Source organism: Microcaecilia unicolor, chromosome 2 (genome assembly GCF_901765095.1).
Source record: "Microcaecilia unicolor chromosome 2, aMicUni1.1, whole genome shotgun sequence".
Taxonomy (NCBI): domain Eukaryota; kingdom Metazoa; phylum Chordata; class Amphibia; order Gymnophiona; family Siphonopidae; genus Microcaecilia; species Microcaecilia unicolor.
In genome coordinates this window covers 559,905,633-559,929,271 of record NC_044032.1, presented here as the reverse complement: position 1 = coordinate 559,929,271, position 23,639 = coordinate 559,905,633, and the positions used below count along the sequence as shown (strand labels likewise).

The 23,639-nt window shown below is 42.9% G+C and overlaps 1 protein-coding gene across 1 annotated transcript in view; it reads left to right on the top strand.

Annotated features, from left to right (window-relative positions):
* DLC1 (DLC1 Rho GTPase activating protein) overlaps window positions 1-23,639 on the top strand; it is a 744,850-nt gene that overhangs the window by 697,689 nt on the left and 23,522 nt on the right. The window contains 6 exon segments of the mRNA XM_030191431.1: window positions 2,591-2,654; window positions 5,887-7,313; window positions 8,293-8,469; window positions 15,786-15,945; window positions 16,064-16,262; window positions 21,769-21,982. Of these exon segments, the coding sequence (XP_030047291.1) occupies window positions 2,591-2,654; window positions 5,887-7,313; window positions 8,293-8,469; window positions 15,786-15,945; window positions 16,064-16,262; window positions 21,769-21,982 (2,241 nt within the window).

Sequence of the window (23,639 nt, the reverse complement as noted above, 5' to 3'; positions counted from 1 at the left end):
ACAGTTATCTGGAACCGTACAATCCTGGGCCTTGAATTTGGCTGTAGGTGGGGCGGAGGGGAGCAGTGCCACCGAGAGGGGAGTTGGGGGAGCAAGATTCCCCCAGGCCCGGCCTCCAACGGGGGCCGGTGCCAGGGTCTGTCTCTCCGGGACCCAGGTGATCGCGTCCCAACAGGAGCAGGATAGAGAACTCCGGCTCCAGGCCTCCCTTAGATGCTGGGGAGGAGCAGACACAGGGTTTCGGGACCTCTGGTTTGGCTGGCAGGGGTCCCCAAGCTCTGCCAGCAGAAGCCTTCCTCCAGCACTGTTCTCTGCCGCATTGCCTGCCCTGCGGCTGCTTTTCCCCTCATGTCGTGCATGTTTGATGTGAGGGGAAAAGTAGCCACAGGGCAGCGCCTGCAGTGGAGAACAGCACTGGAGGAAGGCTTCTGCTGGCGAGGCTTGGGGACCTCCGCCAGCCAAGGTATGTGGAGTTGCAACGGGGAGATGGGGCAAAATGGTGCCCCCCTCACCCCAATTTTTGTGTTCTGGCTGCGTGACAGTGTGGGGGTTCAGCAGCAGAGGTCCTTGAGGGGGGCAGCATGGCCTGGCAGTGACTGCCCTGCCCCGGGCCCGGCTCAGTCTCTCTGTGGCCCTGGGGGGGAGGGGAGATTCTGTAGAGGGGTGCCTATTTTGGAGTCTCTTCTGTAAAGGAAAGTAGGTACCTAATTTTTGCTGTAGAAGACTGGTGTAAATGCTAATACCTAGATTGCTAAAACATTCATAAAATATAGTATACTATCGTATAACACTGAACCCCACCCAGACACTGTCCATCTGTAACCCACCTTCAAAAACATGCCACTGTATTTATGTTATAGAATAGCATGTAGATGAAACACTAACACTATGGCAGGTATTTTATTTATTTTATTGCATTTGTATCCCACATTTTTCCACCTATTTGCAGGCTCAATGTGGCTTACATAGTTTTGTTAACATTGTCATTCCAGGATATCAGAAACAGTTAGTATTGTGCAGAGATTAAGTAAGGGAAGAAAGAAGAAGGAAGGAAGTGATTAGGGTAATTATAGAAGGTGGGTTTTCATAACTGAGTGGGTTGGTAAGGTATACTAGTCATGTACAAATGTTGGCACTCTCCTTCATAGAATTGCCTTCCATGTGTCGCCTTCCATGTGTCACCTTTTCCTTTTCCTATGTTTGTGCAGCGCTGCGTATGCCTTGTAGCACTATAGAAATGCTAAATAGTAGTAGTAGTAGTAGTACCTTCCGCTCAGGAGCTATGAACATTGTCTCAGTAGTATTCTCAGCCAATCCAAGTAGCAAACTCTAATATAGGATCAAACCCGGGGCCTTCTGCATTGCAGCATACACTACTTACCATCTGAGCCATAGGGCCAGCCTACCCATTGGTTTATATTGTAAAACAAAATATCCCCTTCTTGAGTGAATCTTTCAGTACTTTTGTCTTACGTAGTTGAAAACTGGAGTTAGAACTAGAAATGTAATGTTATTAGCTTTTCCTTCTGTTGGACGTGTTACCAAATTTAGGATATTTAATTTTTCTCTTTATTATCTAGTTGTTTCTATATGGAATATGTGTGTTTGTTTATTTTGACATTTATACCCCACATTATCCCGAACGTTCTCAAATTCAATGTGTCTAACAGTAAATAAACAGCAGACAAGGTTTACAAAGCTATAAACAAAATATCAAATATAGATTCAAATATAGACTATCGTTACAACTTCATTCTTGTCCAATTATGTCATTAGGAAAGTTCTTGATATTTTTATTTTCAGAATCAGTATGAGTTGATCTTAACTCTAGATATGTATGCTGATTTGTGATCAGATTATTTTGGTTTTTAGTGTGATCCGCATTGAGCCATTCATGATATTTGCGGAATATAAGCAGTGCATAGTATAACATAGGCCTCTTCAAGCTCCATGTTTTGTTTTGTTTTTGTCAATCTACTTGGAAAATAGATCTGAGACAAAAACAGTAAGAGATACAACTGCCTTGAAGAGGATGGGGGAGGGATTGTGAAAAAAATACTTGTTAATAGAAGATGAACTGTGATAGGGTTCTTCAAAATACAGATGACGCTTATTCATACAAAAGGCAAAACAATAGGGTCTTTATGGGTGGAAGATTGAATCTCCCTAGTGCACGAGACTGAGTTTGTATGGTAGAAAATGAAAGCAGTGGGGTTATTGCCCATCACCTCGAGTTTCAAAGGAACAGCCTTTTTCTTTGACCTTAATCCCAATGATCAAGAACAGCTTGTTTTTGGTAATTTGAAATGTGGAAGGAAAAACTGACTGAGAATGGGGTATTTCTAATCTTGTCGTTCACGGATTTAAATTAGAGTTAATTACAGCCTTTATGCTAAGTAGCTAGTGGGAGAAGAGAATGGATTTAATTTGAAACCAAATTGATCCCTCCCTGTCCCTTTCCCTTTCCTTTGTCAGTTTAAGTAATGTTAGGCATGTGCTAATTGAGGTTCCTTGTATTAATTTGCATGCTGCTGCTTTAGCTATCCTCACAGACGCTGTTTAATTGTATTTATATATTTTTGTTCCACAGGCGCCTAAACACTTTGAACAAGTGTGCAGTAATGAAATTGGAAATCAGTCCTCACAGGAAAAGGGTAGGTGTGACCAAGCTCTCCCTCCTCGGGTTTTAATTTAATTTAATTTGTCAATTAGATTCTGTTTTTTCCCCTGACAGTTGGGTTTGAGAAAACAATTGCAATAATTCAAAATGTAATATCATCCCTGTTCATAAAAAATAATACTAAAACATAATCTAGGCCCTAAAAGCACAAATATTTGAAATAACACCCACCCTGATAAATAACAATCATGAATAAACAAAAACAATATAAATTCCTCCAGCAACAGACAAATCCTCAAAACAGTACAAGCTTCCCCAGTTACACACAATTAAAATAAAATATACAAAATTGTAAAGCAGCAATGAAAATCTCAACGAAACAAACTTTTTTTTTTTTTTAAGGTGGTTTACACATGGATAGTGTCTGGGTGGGGTACACAGTTATACGATAGTATACTATATGCATGCCGCCCCCCCCCCCCCCCCCCCCCCCCCCCCCGCAGACTGCCCCAGACCACAAAAATAAGGGGGTGCCATTTTGCCCCACCTCTCCACCCCCCCACTGCAACTCCACCTATCTTGGCTGGCGGGAGTCCCCAAGTCTCGCCATCAGAAGCCTTTCTCCATCACTGTTCTCTGCTGCATTGCCTGCCCTGTGGCTGCTTTTCCCCTCACATCAGCTTCAAGGATTTATGAAAAACTCCAGGTCCAGCTTTCATAACTAGTACAACTCGTTCCACAGTTGTGGAGCCTTGTCTGCTAAACTTCATAGTGTAAATGCTCACTCCCCCACCCCAGGTCTTCCTTTTGTTCTGTCCTCTGTACCCCAAACTATGGCTTCTGTCTTCCTTGCTCCTCTTCTCTCCTCCTCTCCCCCCCCCCCCCCCCCCCCCCCGGCATGTCTTATGGTAAGACTCTCGGCCCTATTTCCATTCATATCATTCTCAGACCTGGTCCCTGTCTTGCTTCTTCCTAGCCCATGGCTAGCTGGTCTCCCTGCCCTAACCCGGGTCATAGATTGTCATCCTCTGTCCCTGCCTGATGATTCCAGCAGTCTTGTATTGCTGGGCTTGAAGCAGGGCTCCACAAATCCCAGGTTCTAAGGTACCATGGCATTTAGAAACTTACACCCTGGCGCTCAAGATTTCATGCCCTTGTGAGGCTTTTGTATTTTCCACCACCACTGAAACAGGAGTTTCTCTATCCACAAAACTCAGCTCAGGTGCAGGAACTCTTGTTCTACTCTCATAGCCCCAAGTCTCACAAGACTTGAGATTGTGAAACCAGCTCAAGATTTCTGCACCACGTGGACCGAGCGGAGATTTGCTGTGCGTATGGAAGCAGAACACCTGTTGTGGTAATGGCATCAGAAGAGAAGAGAGGGGCAGCAAGAAACAGAAGGGAAGAAGAGAGAGAAAATAGAGAGGGACTTAAAGAGATAATGAAGGGGAAAGGAAGATTAGGAGGGGAAATGGAAAAATAGAAACACAGCAAGGAGGGAAAGTGAGGGGAAAGATGACAATAAACTGAGAAACAAAATGGAAAAACTACCAAAACCACAAAGAAGACCTATACACAAGAAAAGTGGGAAGAAAGATGTAGCCTTGGAATCTATTTGTGGGGGGGGGGGGGGGGGGACTAAGAAGGATGATATTGAGGAGAGAGAGGGTGAGAGGAATGGGCTTGAAACAGAGAGACTGAGGAGGTAAGTGGGAGAAGAAGGTTAAAAGACTGAGGCTCAGATGATCAAAAACCCCACGCTGTTCAGAACAGCATTCTAAAATTAGCGCCCGAACTGTGCGGGGCAATAACGCCCCTATGATCAAAGCTAATAGAATGCAAATTCACACGCGCTATTAGCTCTGATCATAGGGTTATTTGACAAGTCCGGGTTGTCAAAAAAAAAGCCTGGTCCTGTGGAACACACCGACTTAGCTGCTGGCTTCTAGATTGAAAGGGAATTTGTCAAGGCCTAGTTTAAAGGTTTGGACAAACGTTTGGAGGATAGGTCCATTAGCTTGGCAGACATGGCCATCACTATCACTTATTTTAGGAAATGAGCAGCAGGGAGCAAATCCACCAGGTTCTTTCTAGAGACATAGATTGGCCACTGTTAGAGGCAGAATGCTGTGTATGTCAGAGCTTGTTGTATAAATACCAGGAGGGTTGTGAATCTCAATTTCCTTTTGAACATTCTATGTAAAATAGGGCGTTTAGCTTGATAATGTGTTAATCCATATGACCTGACTGAAGAGAGCTCTTTATGTCAGCAGATATCATGCATTTAATGGTTTGCTTTAAAACATTTAACATCACATGGTAGGATATCTCTGCCTTTGAGCTAGGCAGAAGGGTGAACACAAAGCTGCTTGTTTAGTTCTGTGGACTGAGGGGCTTTTGTGTAATACATGAGGGGGGTTTTTTCCTCCTTGCAAAGAACAGAAGCAGCTGACACACACAAGAGATTTGCAAACAAGTTAATATCTCTATTGCCATAATCCCAACCACATACCCCCTCCCCCTTATCACCAAAACAAGTGTGGCTCATTTCTTCTGCCACTGCGCAGCTTCACATTGCTTATCTTGTTGCCCAGCTGTATTGCTTTTGTGGCCTTCTGGCTTATCATTCTCTCAGTGAAGACTATTGCTGGAGCCCACAGCAGTGGCATACGTCTCTTGCCCAGTTAGTTTTCACCATAACTGCTTCTGCTAGCTAACTCTTTCCATGCCCCTGCAGCAGGAAATAAACCACAGAACAGGTTCGTCGTGGCCTTTCGTTGCACCAGGGATGTTATCTTCTCCTGAAGGTCTTTCACCTTTGCTCTACTGCTGCCACTATCTTTAGCCCACCTGAAGCTTATGCACTGGGGCTATCCCTTTTTCTTTTCTACCATTCTATATCATAGATTATCAATCCAGTCCTCAGGACACACCCAGCCAGTCTGGTTTTCAGGATATCCACAATGAATATACATGAGATCGATTTGCTTGGCTTGCCTCCATTGTATGCAAATCTCTCATGCATATTCATTTTGCATATCCTGAAAGCCTGACTGGATGTGTTCCAAGGACTGGGTTGGGAACCCTTCTTCTGAAGTTTTGCTGAGATTTGGTTTTGATATATATTTCATACAATGAGGGTTATTGCATGAAGGTACTCAGCAAGACTTGGGGAGAAAGTATTCTTTCCTCCAAATACACAGCAATGTACCAACTTTCCTATTGAATTTCTTGTGCTCCCTGTTGATCCCCTTCTGTCTTTGCAGAGTGAAGATTCTGATGAAGATGAGCCCTGTGCTATAAGTGGCAGGTGGACCTTCCAGAGAGACAGCAGAAGATGGTCCAGGCTTGAGGAATTTGATGCTTTCCCTTTGAATGAGAACTTGACACCAGAACATTTGGAAGACCACCTGCTGGTGAATGCTGTCAGCAATGAGAGTGTGTTGACTGACCTTAGTGAGCGCCAGGAGCTAGCTTCCATCCACAGTGGCAGTAGTGCCGGAAGTCACAGAGCCCATTTGCCAAGTGAAGTTGGCACCACAAGGACTAATTCTGTTATCAGTGTGTGTTCATCAGGAAACGGTATACCTAATGATGATTCCTCCAGCAGTCTTCCTTCTCCAAAGGAACTGTCTAGCTTCAGATTTAGCATCAAAACCAATGAAAAGAGTACAAAGTCAAAAACAAAGAGCCTACTGAAAAAGATGGAGAGTCTTAAAATCAAAAGCTCACACAGTAAAAAGAAAGGACCTTCTAAACTTGGTCTTATTATCAGTGGACCCATCCTGCAGGAAGGCATAAATGAAGAGAAACTAAAACAACTCAGCTGTGTGGAGATCTCTGCCCTTAATGGCAATCACATAAATGTTCCCACAATACGAAAGAGAAGTGTTTCAAACTCTACTCAGACCAGCAGTAGCAGCAGTCAGTCTGAAACTAGCAGTGCAGTCAGTACACCTAGCCCCATCACAAGAACACGGAGTCTCAGTACCTGCCAGAAGAGAGTTGGCATGTATTTGGAAGGTTTTGACCCCTTCAACCAGTCAACGTTCAGCAGCATCTTGCAACAGAACTTCAGAAACAGGAGAGCCCTAATGGAAGAAGCTGTGTTCTATATTCCAGAGGACCACAAACCTGGCACATTTCCCAAAGCACTTTCCAATGATAATTTCTCTCCTTCAGACAAACCCTCTGTGAACTGGAGAACAGGAAGTTTTCATGGAAATGGCCATGACCATCTCCGCCTCCATAGGGAGAACAGTGTTGATAGTCCCAAGGAATCCAATGTTGGTGGACGGCGCAATTCTTGCAGTTCTGAGGGGAGTCGTCTAAGTATTTATGACAACGTACCAGGCTCACTTCTGTATTCTAGTGCTAATGATTTGGCTGACCTAGAGAATGAAGACATCTTCCCAGAGTTGGATGACATCCTTTACCATGTCAAAGGAATGCAAAGGATAGTGAACCAATGGTCAGAAAAATTTTCCGATGAGGGGGATTCTGATTCAGCTCTGGACTCTATCTCCCCCTGTCCTTCTTCCCCCAAGCAGATACATTTTGATGTAGACAATGATCGTAGGACCCCCAGCGATTTGGACAGCACAGGAAATTCATTGAATGAAACAGAGGAGCCCTCCGGAATCCAGGAGAGAAGAGACTCTGGTGTTGGCGCATCATTAACACGAACCAATGGGTGAGTTACATTCAGTTTCTTAAGGACCATTTTATGAGGGCACATGGTAACATATCTGTCCAGCATGGTGGCCAGAGCTGAATCTGGTACTCTGCACAGGTTCCATTTCATCATGATTAAACACCTGTATATTTATACCAGTGATAAAGCATGAGATGTGATTGTCAGAGACAATTTGGATGCAACTACAAGCAAACACGAGAATGCTGTACACATTTCTACAGTAGCAGCCAGGTTGGGGTATCATGCATTAATATTAACATATTAACATATTTTTAAATTGGCATGGAAAGAGCCCAATCCCCTAAAGGTCTTTTCCATACCTACTAAGGGGATAGTTCCAAAACAGGGCGCCTATCAACAGGTGCCCAAACAATGCCTGGTAAGAGCCTATTTTATTAAGGAACTTAGGGGGCCTTCTTTCCTTTATAGAATACTAGCATAACAGCAAAAATGCGCATCTATAAGTTAGGTGTGAGCACTTGGGTGCACACACGCCAGCTCTATAGCTGGCTAAGCTCTGCTGATACACATATAACTCTGTAGTATGCTGTAATTTGTGGATGTGAGCGTCCCACCCAGGCTTTGCCTATGTGTAGGCCTATCTGGAAAATTACCTGCTATGTAAGAAATATACCTATTTACAGAATTCCAGTTAACCAGATTTTGACGTATGTGCATATATTCTATTATGCTAATTAAATATGCAGATAATCGACATGTAAATGCTTGTGCATACTTTATAGAATCGCCCTGTACGTGGCAGCACCACATAGTAACAAAACTATGGGCTGATAAGTGCATATCAATGGGAAAAATTAGCCCATTATTATGACAATTAAAAAAAGAAAACTTCTAAAAATATTGAGGGGCTAAATCTTTCATATTCTTTTGAAACTAAAAATCTAGATAAATATTTCCCAAAGCTAATTTACAAAGTTTTATTGTCCCATCTCTTTATTGTTTCCTGAATCTAAAGGCACAGATTGAGATGGCACAGCTTCCAGAGTTCCCATCGCCCCAGCCTGAGCTCCGCATCATTGCAGATCAGCTGCCAGTCGGTAACGCAGATCAATATTCTGCAGAAGTATTCCCTCTTGAAACTAACAGCTTTACTGGAGAGATACACACCTTCCAATAAGCATGGCTTCAGCTGGTAAGTACTGATGTTTATCCTCTCATTTCGGCTTGTACAAGATTTTTGTTTCAAGTCATAGTTTTCATTAGGTGACGACTTGGATTTTTTTTGTATATTTTTTACTGTTTTGGAATCTAAAAGAATTCAGCTCTCTACGATCATGCCCGTTTATACATTAGAGGTCTGTACCCTATTGCAGGTGTCCTCAAATCCAGTCCTCAAGGTCCTCTCAACGGGCAAGTCAAATATTGAAAACGTATTAGTTGAAGTGGCCTAGGTTCTCTGACACGAGGATATTCTCTCCAGTAGCAGGGAAGCCGGACATCTGGTCAATGGTTGAAAAGAGGGTTTTCGTTTCCAGCATTGTCAGTATAGCAGCTGTTGCTAGAAAACAGATAATATATGTGCTGCTAAATATTTATGAGGTCAATTTTCAAACAGACATTTGGTGCCGGGTCAGATGTCTTAAGTGCAAGTTGAGGCTCATTTCAGTGTAAAAAAACTGTGCATATACTCTGGTAGATGCATAGTTTTATATATGTGCAGAAAAATGCAGGGCCTACTGTGAAGTAGATGTTAGCATTTAGGCCCAAGTTGGGCATATCTCCAATAGTACATAATTTGCAGGTGAATGTACACGTGGGCAGAGCACAAAGTTACATGCATGAGCATAAACTAATGTAAGTTATGTATGTTTCTATTGGAAGATAGATGTACACACTTATTCCAGCTCTATGGCTGGTGTAAGTGCTTGTGAATACGCTCAGTTATGCCAGTATTCTGTAAAGGTAAGTAGGCGCCAAACAGGGGGGCAAAATTCCTCGAGCTTGGCTTCCAAGGGGAGGCCCGGTGCTGGCAAGCTTCTTCCTGCCTGCCTGCCTGCTTCCTTCCAGATCTGTCTCTCTCCTGCTCATGTGTACCAAGACCCGAATGATTGCATTAACGCGATATTGCGTTATTGTAATTATCCAAGTCCCGGCACACAGGAGCAGGAGACGACAGACCGAGGCTGGAGGAGCAGTCTGACAGAGGCAAGGAGGTACCTTCTTGGACACACTGACAGGAAACTGCAGGGGCAGCACAAATGTGTGTGGGGGGGGGGGGGGTGGGCTACCCCAGTGGCAGGGGGGCACAGCGGTGATCCAGGTGGGGGGGCAGTCTGCCTGGCCCAGCTGTTTCTCTTGGTGGCCCTGGCACCAATCAGGTGTTCTCTCACAAACAGATGATCAAAAGTCCCACGCTGTTCCAAGCAGCTCTCTAAAAATAGCGCTGGAACCCCTGCCCCGAGCAAGGCAAAACGGGGGTTGGAGGTCCGGTGGACCTCCGGTCCCCCCACGCCCCCCCCCCCAAGCATTTCTAACAAGTCCCTATTGGCCTAGTGGGTGACTGATGAGCCCCCCCCCCCCAGCAACGGGGGACTACCCCCCCCTCAAACAAAGGCTCAGGGAGGGCTGGAGACCCACTGGATCTCCAGCCCTCCTTGAGTCGGTATAGGGGGGATCTGAGGTCCACCGGACCTCCAGCCCCCTGTCGCGGGGGGGGGGGGTGTCGGTTCCTGGGGGAGGGGGTTGCTTTATTGGGGGGAATGGGGGCCTGCTAGCATGCAAATGCATGCTGGACAGGGCTCACCATTCCTCCCCAATGGTCTGCAAACCCTAACGCCAGCCCTGAGCTGGCTTAGGGTTTACCGCGGCCAGCAAGCCAATCTTTGGTGCGCTGGTCCCTGATCATTGGGGATGAATAGGTTCTGCATGCATTTGCATGCTAGTTGCATTCAGAGCCTGCGAGTGCGTTGTTTCACGCACTTGGGAGCTCTGATCATGGGGCAGTACCAAATGCAGGCGCTAGTATGGCGCTAACAACTTCTAGTGCCTGCGTTTGCGTCTGATCATCGGGCAGTCAGTGCCTATATGTAGGCACATGGTTACAGATGTACCCCTAGGCACCTACTCTAGATGTATAGATGCAGATATTGGGTGTCTATTAGAGAGTTGCACGGGGACAAAAATCTTACCCATCCCCGCCCGTCCCTTCTAGAATCTCACCTATCCCCACCCGTCCCCACTGGAATCTTACCCATCCCCACCCATCCCCGCAAAAATGTAACCCATCACAACCCGTCCCCGCAAGAATTTAACCCATCCCCACCCATCCCCGCAAGAATTTAATGGCACATAAGAGAAAATTCTGATCAGCTCCCTCAGACTCTCTGGATTTGAGCCACATCACTGTAGGCAAGGAAGGAATGGAAGCTGAAACTTAGAACACTCTGGTGTGCACATGTAAGATTTATTTCTGATTTCTGGCACTGTGTGCTGAGAGATCACCACATGCACGCGCCAGTAGGTCAGGTGTCAGACCTGAGGTCTGCGCATAAGCCCGGGAGCAAAGAGGATTAATTGTAACATAGTAAGTGACAGCAAATAAAGACCTGAATGGTCCATCCAGTCTGCCCAATAGTCACACTCATTATCAATTCATGAATAAATCAACGAGTGTGATATTATATACTTTCTTTCATGTTTCTGGAACATAGACCATAGAAGTCTCTGGCCCTATACTTATGTTCCAACTGCTGGAGTTCTCGTTGAAGCACACTCCAGTCTATTCGTCTTCTCATTTGTGGGATACAGACCGTAAAAATCTGACCAGCACTGTCCTTATGTTCCAGCCACTGAAGTTGCTGTCTAAGCCCTTTCCAGCCCATCCTAAACCAGACTGCCATATATTAGACAAAACCCATACAAGTCTGCCCGGTATCGGCCCTAGTTAATCACAGCCAGAGTCGCCATCTAAGCGTCACTTGACACATCCACACACATGCAGCCATTTAAGGTTAGGATTTTTATAATTTCCATTTTCTAATTAGAGATCCTCTGTGTTCATCACAAGTCTTTTTGAATTCCATCATCATTTGTGTCTCTACCACCTCCTTAACGGAAGACTTTCCACATTTGTGCTGTTAAAGCAAGGAGGAAGAGGAGGAGGAGGAGGAGACAGCACTCAAGGTACTCGGTAGATGAGAGGCTGATGCAGTGCAGCTTATAGTTCCACAGGAACCCCGCAGAACTGCTTCCATCCCCGCGGGAGCCCCGCAGGACCTGCTTCCGTCCCCGCGGGAACACTGCAGAACTGCTTCCGTCCCCATGGGAACCCCGCAGAACTGCTTCTGTCTATATAAGTAATGCACACAGTTGGGCCAGGTATAATCTGGAGCATACAACCCAAATGTATATACCTGATGAGTAGGCATCCAGTATCTACACCTGTTTGTCTAGAGTAAGTGCGCGCCAATAAAAATATGCACCATACGTGCAACGCCACTGAAAATACGCTTAATCTATACATATACTTCAACCACCTTAGTAGATATTGCTGGAACCCAACCGAATCCCGTGATCTTCGGTTTCTGCCGAAACCGAATCTGCAACCGAAATTGGCCGCTCGGTTTCAGTAGAAGCTGAAGCTGAAAACCAAACTGACCAGGCCTTGGCTGCTGGGTGGGTCGGGGGGGGGAGGCTATTGGCAGTGGAAGGGGGGAGTGAGTGAGGGGGGAAGGTAGGCTGTGTGCAGCGGTGATGGCTGCAGGGGGTGAGGGAGAGAACATTTAAATTTCAGCCAAAAATGCCCTGGCATTTTCGGCCAAAACCCGAATCCAAATTTCAGACCAGTTTCAGTACCAAATTTGGTTGGCCTCTACTGGACGTCCCATTTTGAAAATTGACCTATCTTGTAAAATTGCTATAGCACTGAATTGTATTTCCCAAGGTGTTACAGCTCCTGCTTTCCAAAATTGATTTATCTGAGTTCTTGAAGGTGGTTTCAAATGCTTAACCATAATTTTAAAATATTGAAATCCTGGCTGCTGCTCTTCTGTCAGATTGGTGTAATGGATTATCATTACATCTTGCTAATGGCAGCTATTAGTCAAAGAAGTAACATCTGACTCTCCCATCACCCCCTTCCCTACCCCCTCAAACACACAAATTGTAGCTGTTCTTTAACACTATCATCAAAGTGTTCCATCTGAAAGACCATTATTGTACCAGCTCTGTGCTGAACACAGAACATATCTGTTCTAAATGACAGAATAAGTGTTGACCGCTTATGCGGCATGCTTCAGATTCTCAGTGGGAATTGTAATGTGTTCTTTTTGCATTCCTCTGATGGATTTTTTGACAAAGGTCATATTATGTATGCTATGTTGAGAGCTATAATATTTTAATGTGAGCAATGAGGGATACAGACTGACCTGATGGCTCTATTTTATTTTTAATTTTGAGCAGAGCACTTCCACACTGCGTTATTGCACCCTTCTCGTTTCCCACACCTTTTTGTATTTTTATGATTACCAATATCCAAGCTAAAAAGTCTAATACAAAATTACTCTTGTTTTTACCAAAGCTTTCAGCTGCCAATCTCTAACATATGACATTGGTTCCCTGCTGTTACACATACTGCTGGGTGGTAGACCTAGCTCCAGGCCTTTCTGCACCAAACTCCAGTTTTACAAAAGCCTCATTGTTTACATGAGGCTTTTGGGGAGGAGGGGACTAAAGAATTCACATCATTAAGGGTCACTGGCAACAGCGTTCAGTTTGCCTTTTCTGCAGTCCAGCATGACCTCTATTGTTCTGGCTGGTAATTTTGCTTTGCTGCTGTTAAATTAGCTTCATATGTTGAATTTGTAACCAGCACGGACCCCTGCCTATTTTTAAATAATTAAATTCTTGTAGAGCGGAGCGATACATTTCCTTTCTGTTTTTTTATGGCGGATGATTATTTAGAAAGACTCCTAAAGGATACAAAAAAGAAAAGTTGGCTTTAAGTTCAGATTTGATTTCTGGCTGTCCGCTTTGATGACTTCTAAATTTAAGGGTCATTTTGTAACATGGTTCCTATTTTATAAATGCTTAATATCATCCTGCATATCAACACAGTGGTGGCCTGAGTCATTTATCACATCTAAGCCTATTGGAAAGAATTAGTTGCCACCACTGCAACCAGAATAAATACCTATTTCTAGCTTGCTTTTTCACTAATTCATAAAAGTTTGTGATATGTCCCCTGTATTTTTCTTCAAGACTTCATAATAGTCTGTAATTCGGTTTCAACTTCGGCATACAAATTTCACCCAGTATTTAAGTAAACGGAAATGTGGCAAAAAACATACATTAAATGTCAGCAGCTGATGTGCCCTATTCAGCATTGCCATAAGGAAAAGTCTTTCAGCCGCATACAAGATTTCCTTAAACCAACACAAAAGCTCTGTAATCTTGCACAAGAGTTGCTTATCTCGTGAAGCCTTGAGTGGTGAATGCCTGCCTGCCTGTAAAACTTCATTGCAGCTGGTTTTATTTGCATTCATGAGATGTCAGGCAAATAAAGTGATTGTGAAAGTCTTGAAGAAAAATATGGAAACATTTCATGAACGTTTAGGACTTCTGTTGGACTGATGTTGTAACAGCATCATTGTGGTTGCAGCTGTGTCAATTGATCTATTTCTGATTGTTTCACGCTGTGATGAATTATTCAGGTCGCCACTGTTTGTTGATATGCAGGACAATACTAGGGTGTTCTATTGAAAGTGTTCGGGTGATTTTAAGATTAGCATTCAATAAAAGCAACATAGGAATCTTTCTCTTCTATTTCTGTTTCATTTATATAACCACCTTCTCTGCAGGAAGAGCAGATCAAAGTAGTGTACAACATAACATGATAATTTTTGTATTTGCGGTGTTTTTAATGTTAACTACTGTAGTTATCTGAATGTTTCTCAATGAATATTGGGTCCTATAACATCTTCCCACTAACCAATAAACTCCCAACCATTACCCCCCCCCCCCCCCCCCCCTCCAAAAAAAAAAAATAATAATAATTCTAGAGACAGTATCATCCTATCCTGGAAAACATATTGCAAAAACATTTTGTTTTCTATTGCCCCACAAATTGTGTAACTGCTTTATCCAGTGCCTCAATATCCAGGACACAGCCTGGGTATCTTTATAAAATAAGCCCTTGGACACAGCCCTGGTAGAGGCCAAATGCTCTTCCACAAATTTGTACCTGCTCCATTAAATTTGTGTGTGTTCTATACATGTGCATCCGCAGGAGGGCCTACACGTGGTCCATAAAAGTGCAAACTGTCTTTATGCATGGCTGCTCTTTATGCATGTGTACCCACCATGTGCACAGAGGTGGCCCAAGGCAAGATTCCCTTCCTTCACCCTGTTCCCTGATTTTTACCTTTTTACATTTATTTTTAAAAGGCAGCGATTCCTATATGCTGCCCTGCCGCCGGCACCCGTCTCTTCTCTACTGCGGCAGCCTCTGAGGAAACAGGAAGCTACATCAGAGGGGCAGGCACAATAAAGGAAAGAGGCGGGTGCTGGCAGCAGGGCAGCATATGGGAATCACTGCCAGCTTTTAAAAAAAACATAAAAAGAAGGTAAAATCGGGGAACAGGGTGGAGGAAGGAAGGGGGCAGATGCCGCTTCCAAAAGAATGCCGCCTGAGGTCCCCACCACCCCTGCATGTGCAGTTTTATAAGACCTCCTGTAATGGCTGTGAAACATGCTCAGACAGAGAAAATGCTTTACAAAATTACCCCCTTGTTGCACCTACATAGGTGCTCTTTTATAAAGACAAGGAAACCCCCTACTTGTCTTTATAAATTCCTAATGTATGGCAGAGGGCACACCTTGAATATAGTGCGATCACTCACACCTGCTCACGATCTTGAATAAATGAAGGCTTGTACTTTGCACACACATACATGTAAATAAGATATTTCATAGTCTTCATGTCAGTTCTGACTCTGTTCTGTGCGTGCCAAACATCAAAGTATGCGTTGTCATGTCATGGCGATGCCTTTCACACCAGTTGGTGTTTATAAGAGGCCATTTACACTCATATGTGGACACATATGTGTGGAATTCAATAAATGACGCTTAAAATTGGGCACGAGGGCAATTTAATTGAGTAACAAGCCTATTGGTGCCAACAATCAAATATCGATGGTAGTTGGCAACAATTTTGATTTACACATGCTAAGTGTTATTCTATAAAGATGCAAGTGTGAATCCTTTAGTGTGCAGCTGAAAAGGGTGTGTGGCCACAGGAGGGGTATGGGCAGATCAGGGGGCGGTCACTAAAACGTACGCATAGTTCTAGAATTCAGGGGATCTGCGCCATTGACTGAATTTAGTCCATGGGCAATGACTTTATAAAGTTACCTCCTTAATGTCTAGTAAGGATGAAAATGTAAAACGTCTTGAAATATGCTTCATCATCTATTTTGGGGGTGCGGTGGGGGCTTGTTTTTATTTAAACAGGGCTGTGCCAAAGTTTATGAAAAGGATAAAGGTTCCCGATTATAAAGACAGAAGTGTGTTTGGGGTTCCACTGCCAATTAATGTGCGGCGCACAGGACAACCACTCCCTCAGAGCATTCAGCAAGCCATGCGCTACCTCCGCGGTCACTGCCTGGATCAGGTTTGTTTTACCTTCCAAAGATCATATTTTATTATCGCAGTGTTTTAAAAATGATTGCATGCTTACCTATTTTACATTTTCCTCACCTGAAGCATTGTTTGCTTCTCGGGTTTTACAGGTTGGACTCTTCAGGAAGTCTGGAGTCAAGTCTAGGATTCAGGCCCTGCGGCAAATGAATGAGAAATTCCCAGACGGCGTGAATTACGAGGGGCAGTCTGCATATGATGTTGCAGACATGTTGAAGCAGTACTTTAGAGATCTACCGGAGCCTCTCATGACCAACAAACTCTCTGAGACCTTTCTTCAGATCTATCAATGTGAGTTCCGGAAATAGGTGTCGGTCTCCCATGAATTTATATGCATGAACTGAATGGCTGGCATGTTTTGGGTAAATTTGTCCTTATCTTGATTCTCAAGTCACATACTTTTGTGAGGTTAAATTTTTATATAAATAGAAACAATGTACATTATCTGTATTTGTAGACATTTTGTTAATTCAGACCAGGTCCTTCAACACAGAAATTTAAAATCTATGCATTCTAAAAACCCTGCCCCCCTGGTGGAATCATCTCTTGAAATTTTGCATAGTTGACATGCTACTTCCTAACACTTTTTTATCCTATCCCCCCTCCCCCCTTGGGTGCAGTGTGACATGGCTAACTGCATGTATTCCTGGGGTCCCCTTTCAATAGGCGTGCCGAGGCCTTGGTTTCATGAGACCACTTTGAGTTCTTGAAGCTATGTTCTAGAGCAGCATTTTAAAAGCAGTCTCGCTCCTAGACGTTTGGTCTTTGTTGCATATATCTGTGTTCATAAACATAGAAAATTTAAAGATTTTATTTATTTATTTAAAAATTTATATTCCGCATAGTCCACAGTTCCTAGCGGATTACATAACATATGTAATCAAAATATCTAATACTAACGATAAAACATTTATGTTAAGACAATGACACGTGAGATCTCATGGTTTTTATACCTCTGAATACTAATAACATAGGTAACAAACTGGCTTACACAAATGCCTCTTGAAGTAAAAAAAAGCCTTGAACTGTTTTCTAAAAATAAGATGAGACTCCAATTTACGCAAATCAGCAGGCAAAGCATTCCATAGAGTGTAGGTACCATCATTTGAGAAATAAATGATCGAAGACCTAGCAAACTAACAGAACAGAAGCTAGGAATTTCCAGAAGCAATTTATTAGCAGACCTAAGGGTTCTGACTGGTTTATACAACTTCAAAGAAGAGGACATGATAGTTTGTGAATCATTCTTCAAAATATTAAAAACTCTAGAGTTAAGATTTTAAAAGAAATCTTTTTTTCAATGAGCAACCAATGTAAAGAAACTAAAACCGGGGAAATATGCTAATGGCGTGGAATTTGTCAATTATATGAGCTGCAGAGTTCTGCGCAACCTGTAGTGACCTCAGCATATAAGCTGGAAGTCCCACAAATAAGTTACAATAAACAAAATATGGTAAGGCATAACTGCAGAATCGTACGAAAATTAGATGCAGAAAGCAATTCCCTCATTCTCCTCAATACTCGCAATTTGAAAAAGACAGTTTTAATACGTTGTTTAATGTGACCTTCATATATAACGAGGAATCCAAGAGGTTGACCAGTTTTGCAAATTAATTTTGCATGGCCTTAGGTTTCCTATAGTCTTCACCCTTAGTGAACACAAATTAGCTCTGTTTCCAAAAGGCTTAAATTAAATACAGGTCACCTGTGTCCATTCAGAATACCTGATCTGATTCAAAATATTCCTGGATGAACAATCGATCTGCTTCTGATGATATAAGATGAATTGGTAAACAAGCTTAACAAAATAGTTTATTCAAGATTACAGATTAAAGGAAGGCTTTTAAGAAAATGTCAGTGTGTTTGAATGTCCTTTGAGAAACTGTCTCGTCCATTATTAAGTGGAAACAGTTTGGCACCACCAAGATACTGTTTCGATCAGGCCATGCCCCCCAAAGTTAATAGCAGTACATTAAGGAAATAACTGAGGAAGGTCACAGAGAGGCCTAAGATTACTTTCAAAGCACTACAGAGGTCTGAGGTTGAGACCAGGAAAATGTTGACGCTTCAACAGTTTGAAGATTACAACACAAATATGGCTGGTATGGGAAGGTGACAGAAAAGGAGCCATATACTAGGGAATTCTGTATATGGCTCCTAGTGTTACGAGCTATTTAAGCGTTGTAATTGAAGCAAGGCTCCGAAATGGTCCAAAAACGACAGCTCGGCACGGAACTACACATACGCACCCTGTTATAGGATAGCTGGAGGTAACAATGGGAGGGACATGGGCATTCCCTTAAAGTGTGTGCAGTGTTATAAAATTTAGGGGATCCACACCCAACTTGCACGCCTTGATTTACACCTGGTTTCAGTTGATGTAAATACTTACGCCTAAAGTTGGGTGCAGATTTTGGTGCTACACACTATTCTGTAAAGAGCGCGCATCCTGGCGCACCCTTTATAGAATACTGTTCGGTGCCACATACTGAATCCAGCCCATAATGTGCTACATAACGTTTACAAAATAATTTTTTTAAAAAAACACTTAGGGGCCCTTTTACTAAGCTGCGGTAGGGCTAACGAGCACCAAATCGACACTACCGCCAGGGTAGCTTGGCGCCCGGTGGTAATTCCAAAGTTTTCACGTGCTGTTTCCCGCAGTAGAAACTAATTTTCTACCATAGGGTGGCATTCCTAGCGGTAAATCACAATAAATAGCAGCGAGGTCACATTGCCGCCCGCTGCCTGGTTACCACACGAGTAGCGTGTGAGCCCTTACCACCAAGTAAATAGGTTGGCGGTAAGCACTCAGGCAGTAAATAGCCACACACTACTTTTAATATTAGCGCACACACTATTTACTGCCCCATTTAAAAAAGACATTTTAGCAGCATGGTAGTGAATATACTTTGACACAATAACCAGTAGGGTGGGGGAGGGGGGAGTGGGCAAGTCATAATGGAAACTAATGACGATAGAGAAGAATGTTGTGGAACTCATATCTCTGTAAAGTGTTAAATGGAAATTATATGAATTTAAATTGTTGTGTTCGTCAATAAAAATGATTTAAACATAAAAAAGACATTTTTACCTACTGCGTTAAAAAAAATGGCCCGACGTGTGCCGATTTCCCCACACCCACACTAGAACAGGCCACTTTGTACTGTAGCTTAGTAAAAGAGCCCCTTAGAGGGCAGTTCTTACGGGCGCTGGGTAAGAGACTATTCTAGGCAGAAATGTAGGCACCTACTTTCCTTTTCCTAGCGTAACAGGTGAGACTCACGCATATAACTTAGGTGTGAACACTTATGCCAGCTATAGGCTTGGCATAAGTGTGTGTGCTCCTTGGGTAAGGCACATATCTCCAACACTTTGCACCCCACCCAAGTCCTGCTCAGACTCCACCTATGTTTATGTATATGGGCCTAGTGTTATGAGCTATTTAGGTGTTGATAACAGCACTTAACAAGCAATAATGAGCACTAATTGGCAATTAGAATTTAATGTGCACAACTCGTTAAGCGTATTCTGTAGCACTGTGCGCCTAACTTCTAACACACGCAGTCAAAAAAGGGTGTGGTTATAGGCAGGGAAATGGGCGTTTCATGGGTTTTCTAAAATTTACGAGTTATAGAATATGGCCTAGTGTGCCTAAATCTACGCCCATCATTTACGCCATGTTTTACGCCATGTTTTCATTGGTGTACATGAACGCGTAGTTTTAGGCGCTGGGATATCAACTAAGTGTATTCTATATACTGCGCCTAAATCTAGGTGCCGCTTATAGAATACACTTAGGCGGAAATGTTTTCTTCGCAGATTTTTTAGGCACCATAAATAGAATCCCCCCTTAACCCTCCATTGCCCCAGGTACTTGTATATAATACTAGTAAACAAAGGCCCGTTTCTGAGCGCAATGAAACGGGCGCTAGCAAGGGTTTCATGGCTGCATGGCTCGTCGCTGTTTTACCTGCTTCGTGGCGTGCACCGCTGCTGTTTGCGTTGTAGCTCTGTGTGGGTGGCGGTTTTCGTGCCCCGCCCTCGACGTCATCGCGTTTTGATGCGAGGGCGGAGCAGAGCTACAGTGTGGAAATCCGGAGTTTGTGGCCTGAGTAGATCGTTGGAGGTGAGAATCTGCTCCGCCCTCAACGTCATAACGTTTGACGCGAGGGCGGGGCCCAGAGACTGATTTTCGTGGCTTCAGAGCTTCGAACATACGAACCTTGGCTTCAGTGACGTCAGCAGACAATAGAAAGTTGAGGGCGAGTTTTATATATATAGATGTAAACTGCTTTAATCGTAACTACAGAAAGGCAGCATATCAAATCCCTTCTCCACTACGTAAGATATATGTATATTTATAGAATAGTGCTTAGGCAGAAATTTGGCATATGGTCTTCTCTGCTCAGTTGCATGCCTGCTGCTGTGCTTTGGAAATTCATTGAGGGGCACAGTGGCTGCTTCCACGATGCAATCCCTTCTTTCTCACAGTGATAATAGATCCATCTTCTAGGCTCTGACTGTGTCATAAAATGACTTCTTCCTCTGCTACCTCTGAGGGTCAGGTCTCTGGCACTCACCCTCTGCCGCCTTTGCCAAAGGGAACTCGGCATCTGCCCTTGTGTTTCCTGAAGGCCATAGCCAAAGCAAAGTGAAGAATTTCAAATGGAATAAAATTTGAGATTGGTCAGTGTGCGGTTCATGTGGAGGTCTGAGTTGTCACATGTTGTACTTTAACGTTTAAAAGCTGCAAAATTTGTACTTCATGCGCCCATTAGTCTATAGACATTTGTTAATGAAGAGCAGAGCTGGGTCTGGATTATTTCATGAAATTTTTTCCATCCTTTCAATTTTTAAGAAAACACAAAGTCAGATTTTCCCAACCAAAAGTATGTGTTGTGCTCTGTAACCATGGAGCTGTTTTAATGAATTTGTCATATGGTACTGCACGTTAGTGACTGATATTTTCCAATATGTGCTTTTTTAGGAAAAAAGTTTTCAAGGAATAGACTTTGCAGGAAGAAGCAAGTAGGGGAAAACCACTGTTGAAATATTTTTATTACATTGATTCCAGTTTTCTTATTTAACGTTCAGAGATGAAGTAAAGAATTTTAGATCTTTTTTTTCTCGATGCATTTTAAGAATGTGAGCATGGTGTGTAAATAAAATGTAATTTGGCAGAGCTTTTAAGAGTGTGTTCACAGTTTTAGAATTTTTGTAGTAATGAGCAGAAAAGCCTTGTTTTTCAGCACAGAACTGATAAGAATTCTTGAACATACTATGGGCTAGATTAAAAATTAACACCCAGTACCATTCTGTAAAGGGAGCTCCAGGATGAGTGTTCTCCATAAAACAGTGTTGGGTATAAATCCTGGCGTGCATCCGCGGTATTCTATCAAATTGCTCGCAGTTTTCCAGAACGCCTCTGACCCTCCCTTGTCCACACCCCCTTTTTGCAGTTACACACAAAGATACATAGGTGCTGTCCCATACCAAGGTGCATAAGTGTATTTTTCATGCTGATCTGCCATTTCAGCCCCATTTTAGCGCCTCGCATCTATTAGAAAGCGTTTCCATACCAAAAGTTGGACTTAACTTTAGGCACCATTTATAGAATTCCTAAATATATACATTTTTCTAATGCTGATGGCACCTAATGCAGTAGAGTTGGCCATTGCATGGTGTGCTACATGAGTTGCACGTGAAACTAAATAGTAAAGCAATTGCTGATGTATTGCCTCTTAGTGGGATATATAATAACATCAATAAATCATCGAACTACTCTGTTTTACAGACATTCCAAAGGATCAACGTCTCCAGGCCATCAAAGCTGCTATTATGCTTTTGCCTGATGAGAACCGGGAGGTCCTACAGACTCTTCTTTATTTCCTGAGCGACGTTGCTGCTGCAGTAGAGGAAAATCAGATGACACCAACAAATCTGGCTGTGTGTTTAGCACCATCCCTCTTCCATCTAAACACTCTGAAGAGGGAGAATTCTTCTCCCAGGTACCCAATATGTTCTTTGATGTCTCACTTCATGCTTCATATAATAGTTGCTTGTGAGAGGAGCTGAAATTTTCTGATGCTGTTTAGCTAGGCTAAATAGATTATTGTACTCCTTAAGGAAAAAAATGACGATTTTCAGTTTTTTAGTGGTCTGTATATCACAAATCAAGTGACACCAATTTGGGGGGGGGGGGGAGATGACTAATTTGGCTTCCTGTTTTCTTTATGATCGAGTAATTACTTAATAAAATTTAAGAGGAATTTTTACTGTTCTGCACTTGTTTATGATGTGTGTGCCTTAATGATGCACTGGGGTTCATTTTTGAAACAGAAAAATGTCCAAAAAAAAGTCACAAAGCAGCAGATGGACTGTTTTCGTTTTGCAAAGACATCCAAATAGCTGTTTTTGAAACTCATTTTTAAGATATTTTTCCATGCAGTTTGTCCAGATCTCAAGGGGACGCATTGGAGGCATGTTTTGGGTGGTACCAAGGTGGACTTACAATTTGGACATTTTTCTGCAATAATGGAATATTGTAAAAATTTCCAGGGCAAAAAATAGTACTTTTTGGCTAGACCTGTTTTAATAATGACTAAATGTGAAAAATGTGTCCAAACTGACCAGATGACCACTGGAGGGATATAGATATGACCTCAGTTAATTCCCCAGTGGTCACTAACCCCCTCCCACTCTGCTAAGAGGTGAAAGTGACAGTACATACCAGGCTCTAGGGCAGCTGCAGATATAATGGCCATTCCTCTTAGAGCAGCAAGCAAGTCCCTGGAGTAGCCTAGTGGTCAGTGCAGTGGACTCTAGAGAAGGAGACCCAGGCCTATATCTCACTCTAACTGGTACACTTGCCTTGGAAAAACCTCAAAATACCCACTGAACTTGCATATAGATGACACCTGCAGGCATAAGGGCTATTGTAGTGTTGTACAATTGGTTATTCCAGCAGTGGAATGGGCTGCTTTTCTTTAAAATTAAACATTTTCCTTTTTTTTGTTGTTTTTCCTTATTTTTTCTTTATTTTTCTTTAATTTTTGGTTCTCTTTGTGACATTTGACACATATGGAGTGAACTTGATTGCAAGTAGCCGTTTGTGTTGCGTAGGTGTTTTTGATTGGTCAGCAGGTTGTTGAGTGGTTACCGATTGGTAGTTGAGCGGATATATTTAGCGTCAGTGGTGACGCGTTTGATGAACCCGGAAAGAAAATGGTGGATTTCAGTTAAAGGTTAGCGTCGAGTAAGCCATGCTGGATACCAAACGGTGGATTGTTTAATATATTGGGTTGTGATTTTTTTATTGTTGGTTTTGTTTGTGATTTGCAGCACTATATCCCTGAGGAAGCCTGAGGTTGAAACGGGCCCCGTTGGGTACAGATAAGTGTGCTGCATATGAAATGTGTTTTATTTACAAAGGATATAAGAAACAAATGAAAATATTCTAGGTTATATAATTGAGCACAATTTTAAAATTTTAGAAGAGAGGGTTTTTTTTGCCAATGATAGATTGAGGTAGTGAACAGCCCTGTGAGAACTTTTATAGAGCACAAAAGGAGCATTCCACAAACCGGTCCGCTAGGGTGCTGTATTACCGCAAACCTCTGAGTCTTTTTCCCTTTCTTTCCGTATGAGCTGTTTGGCATTAAGTAT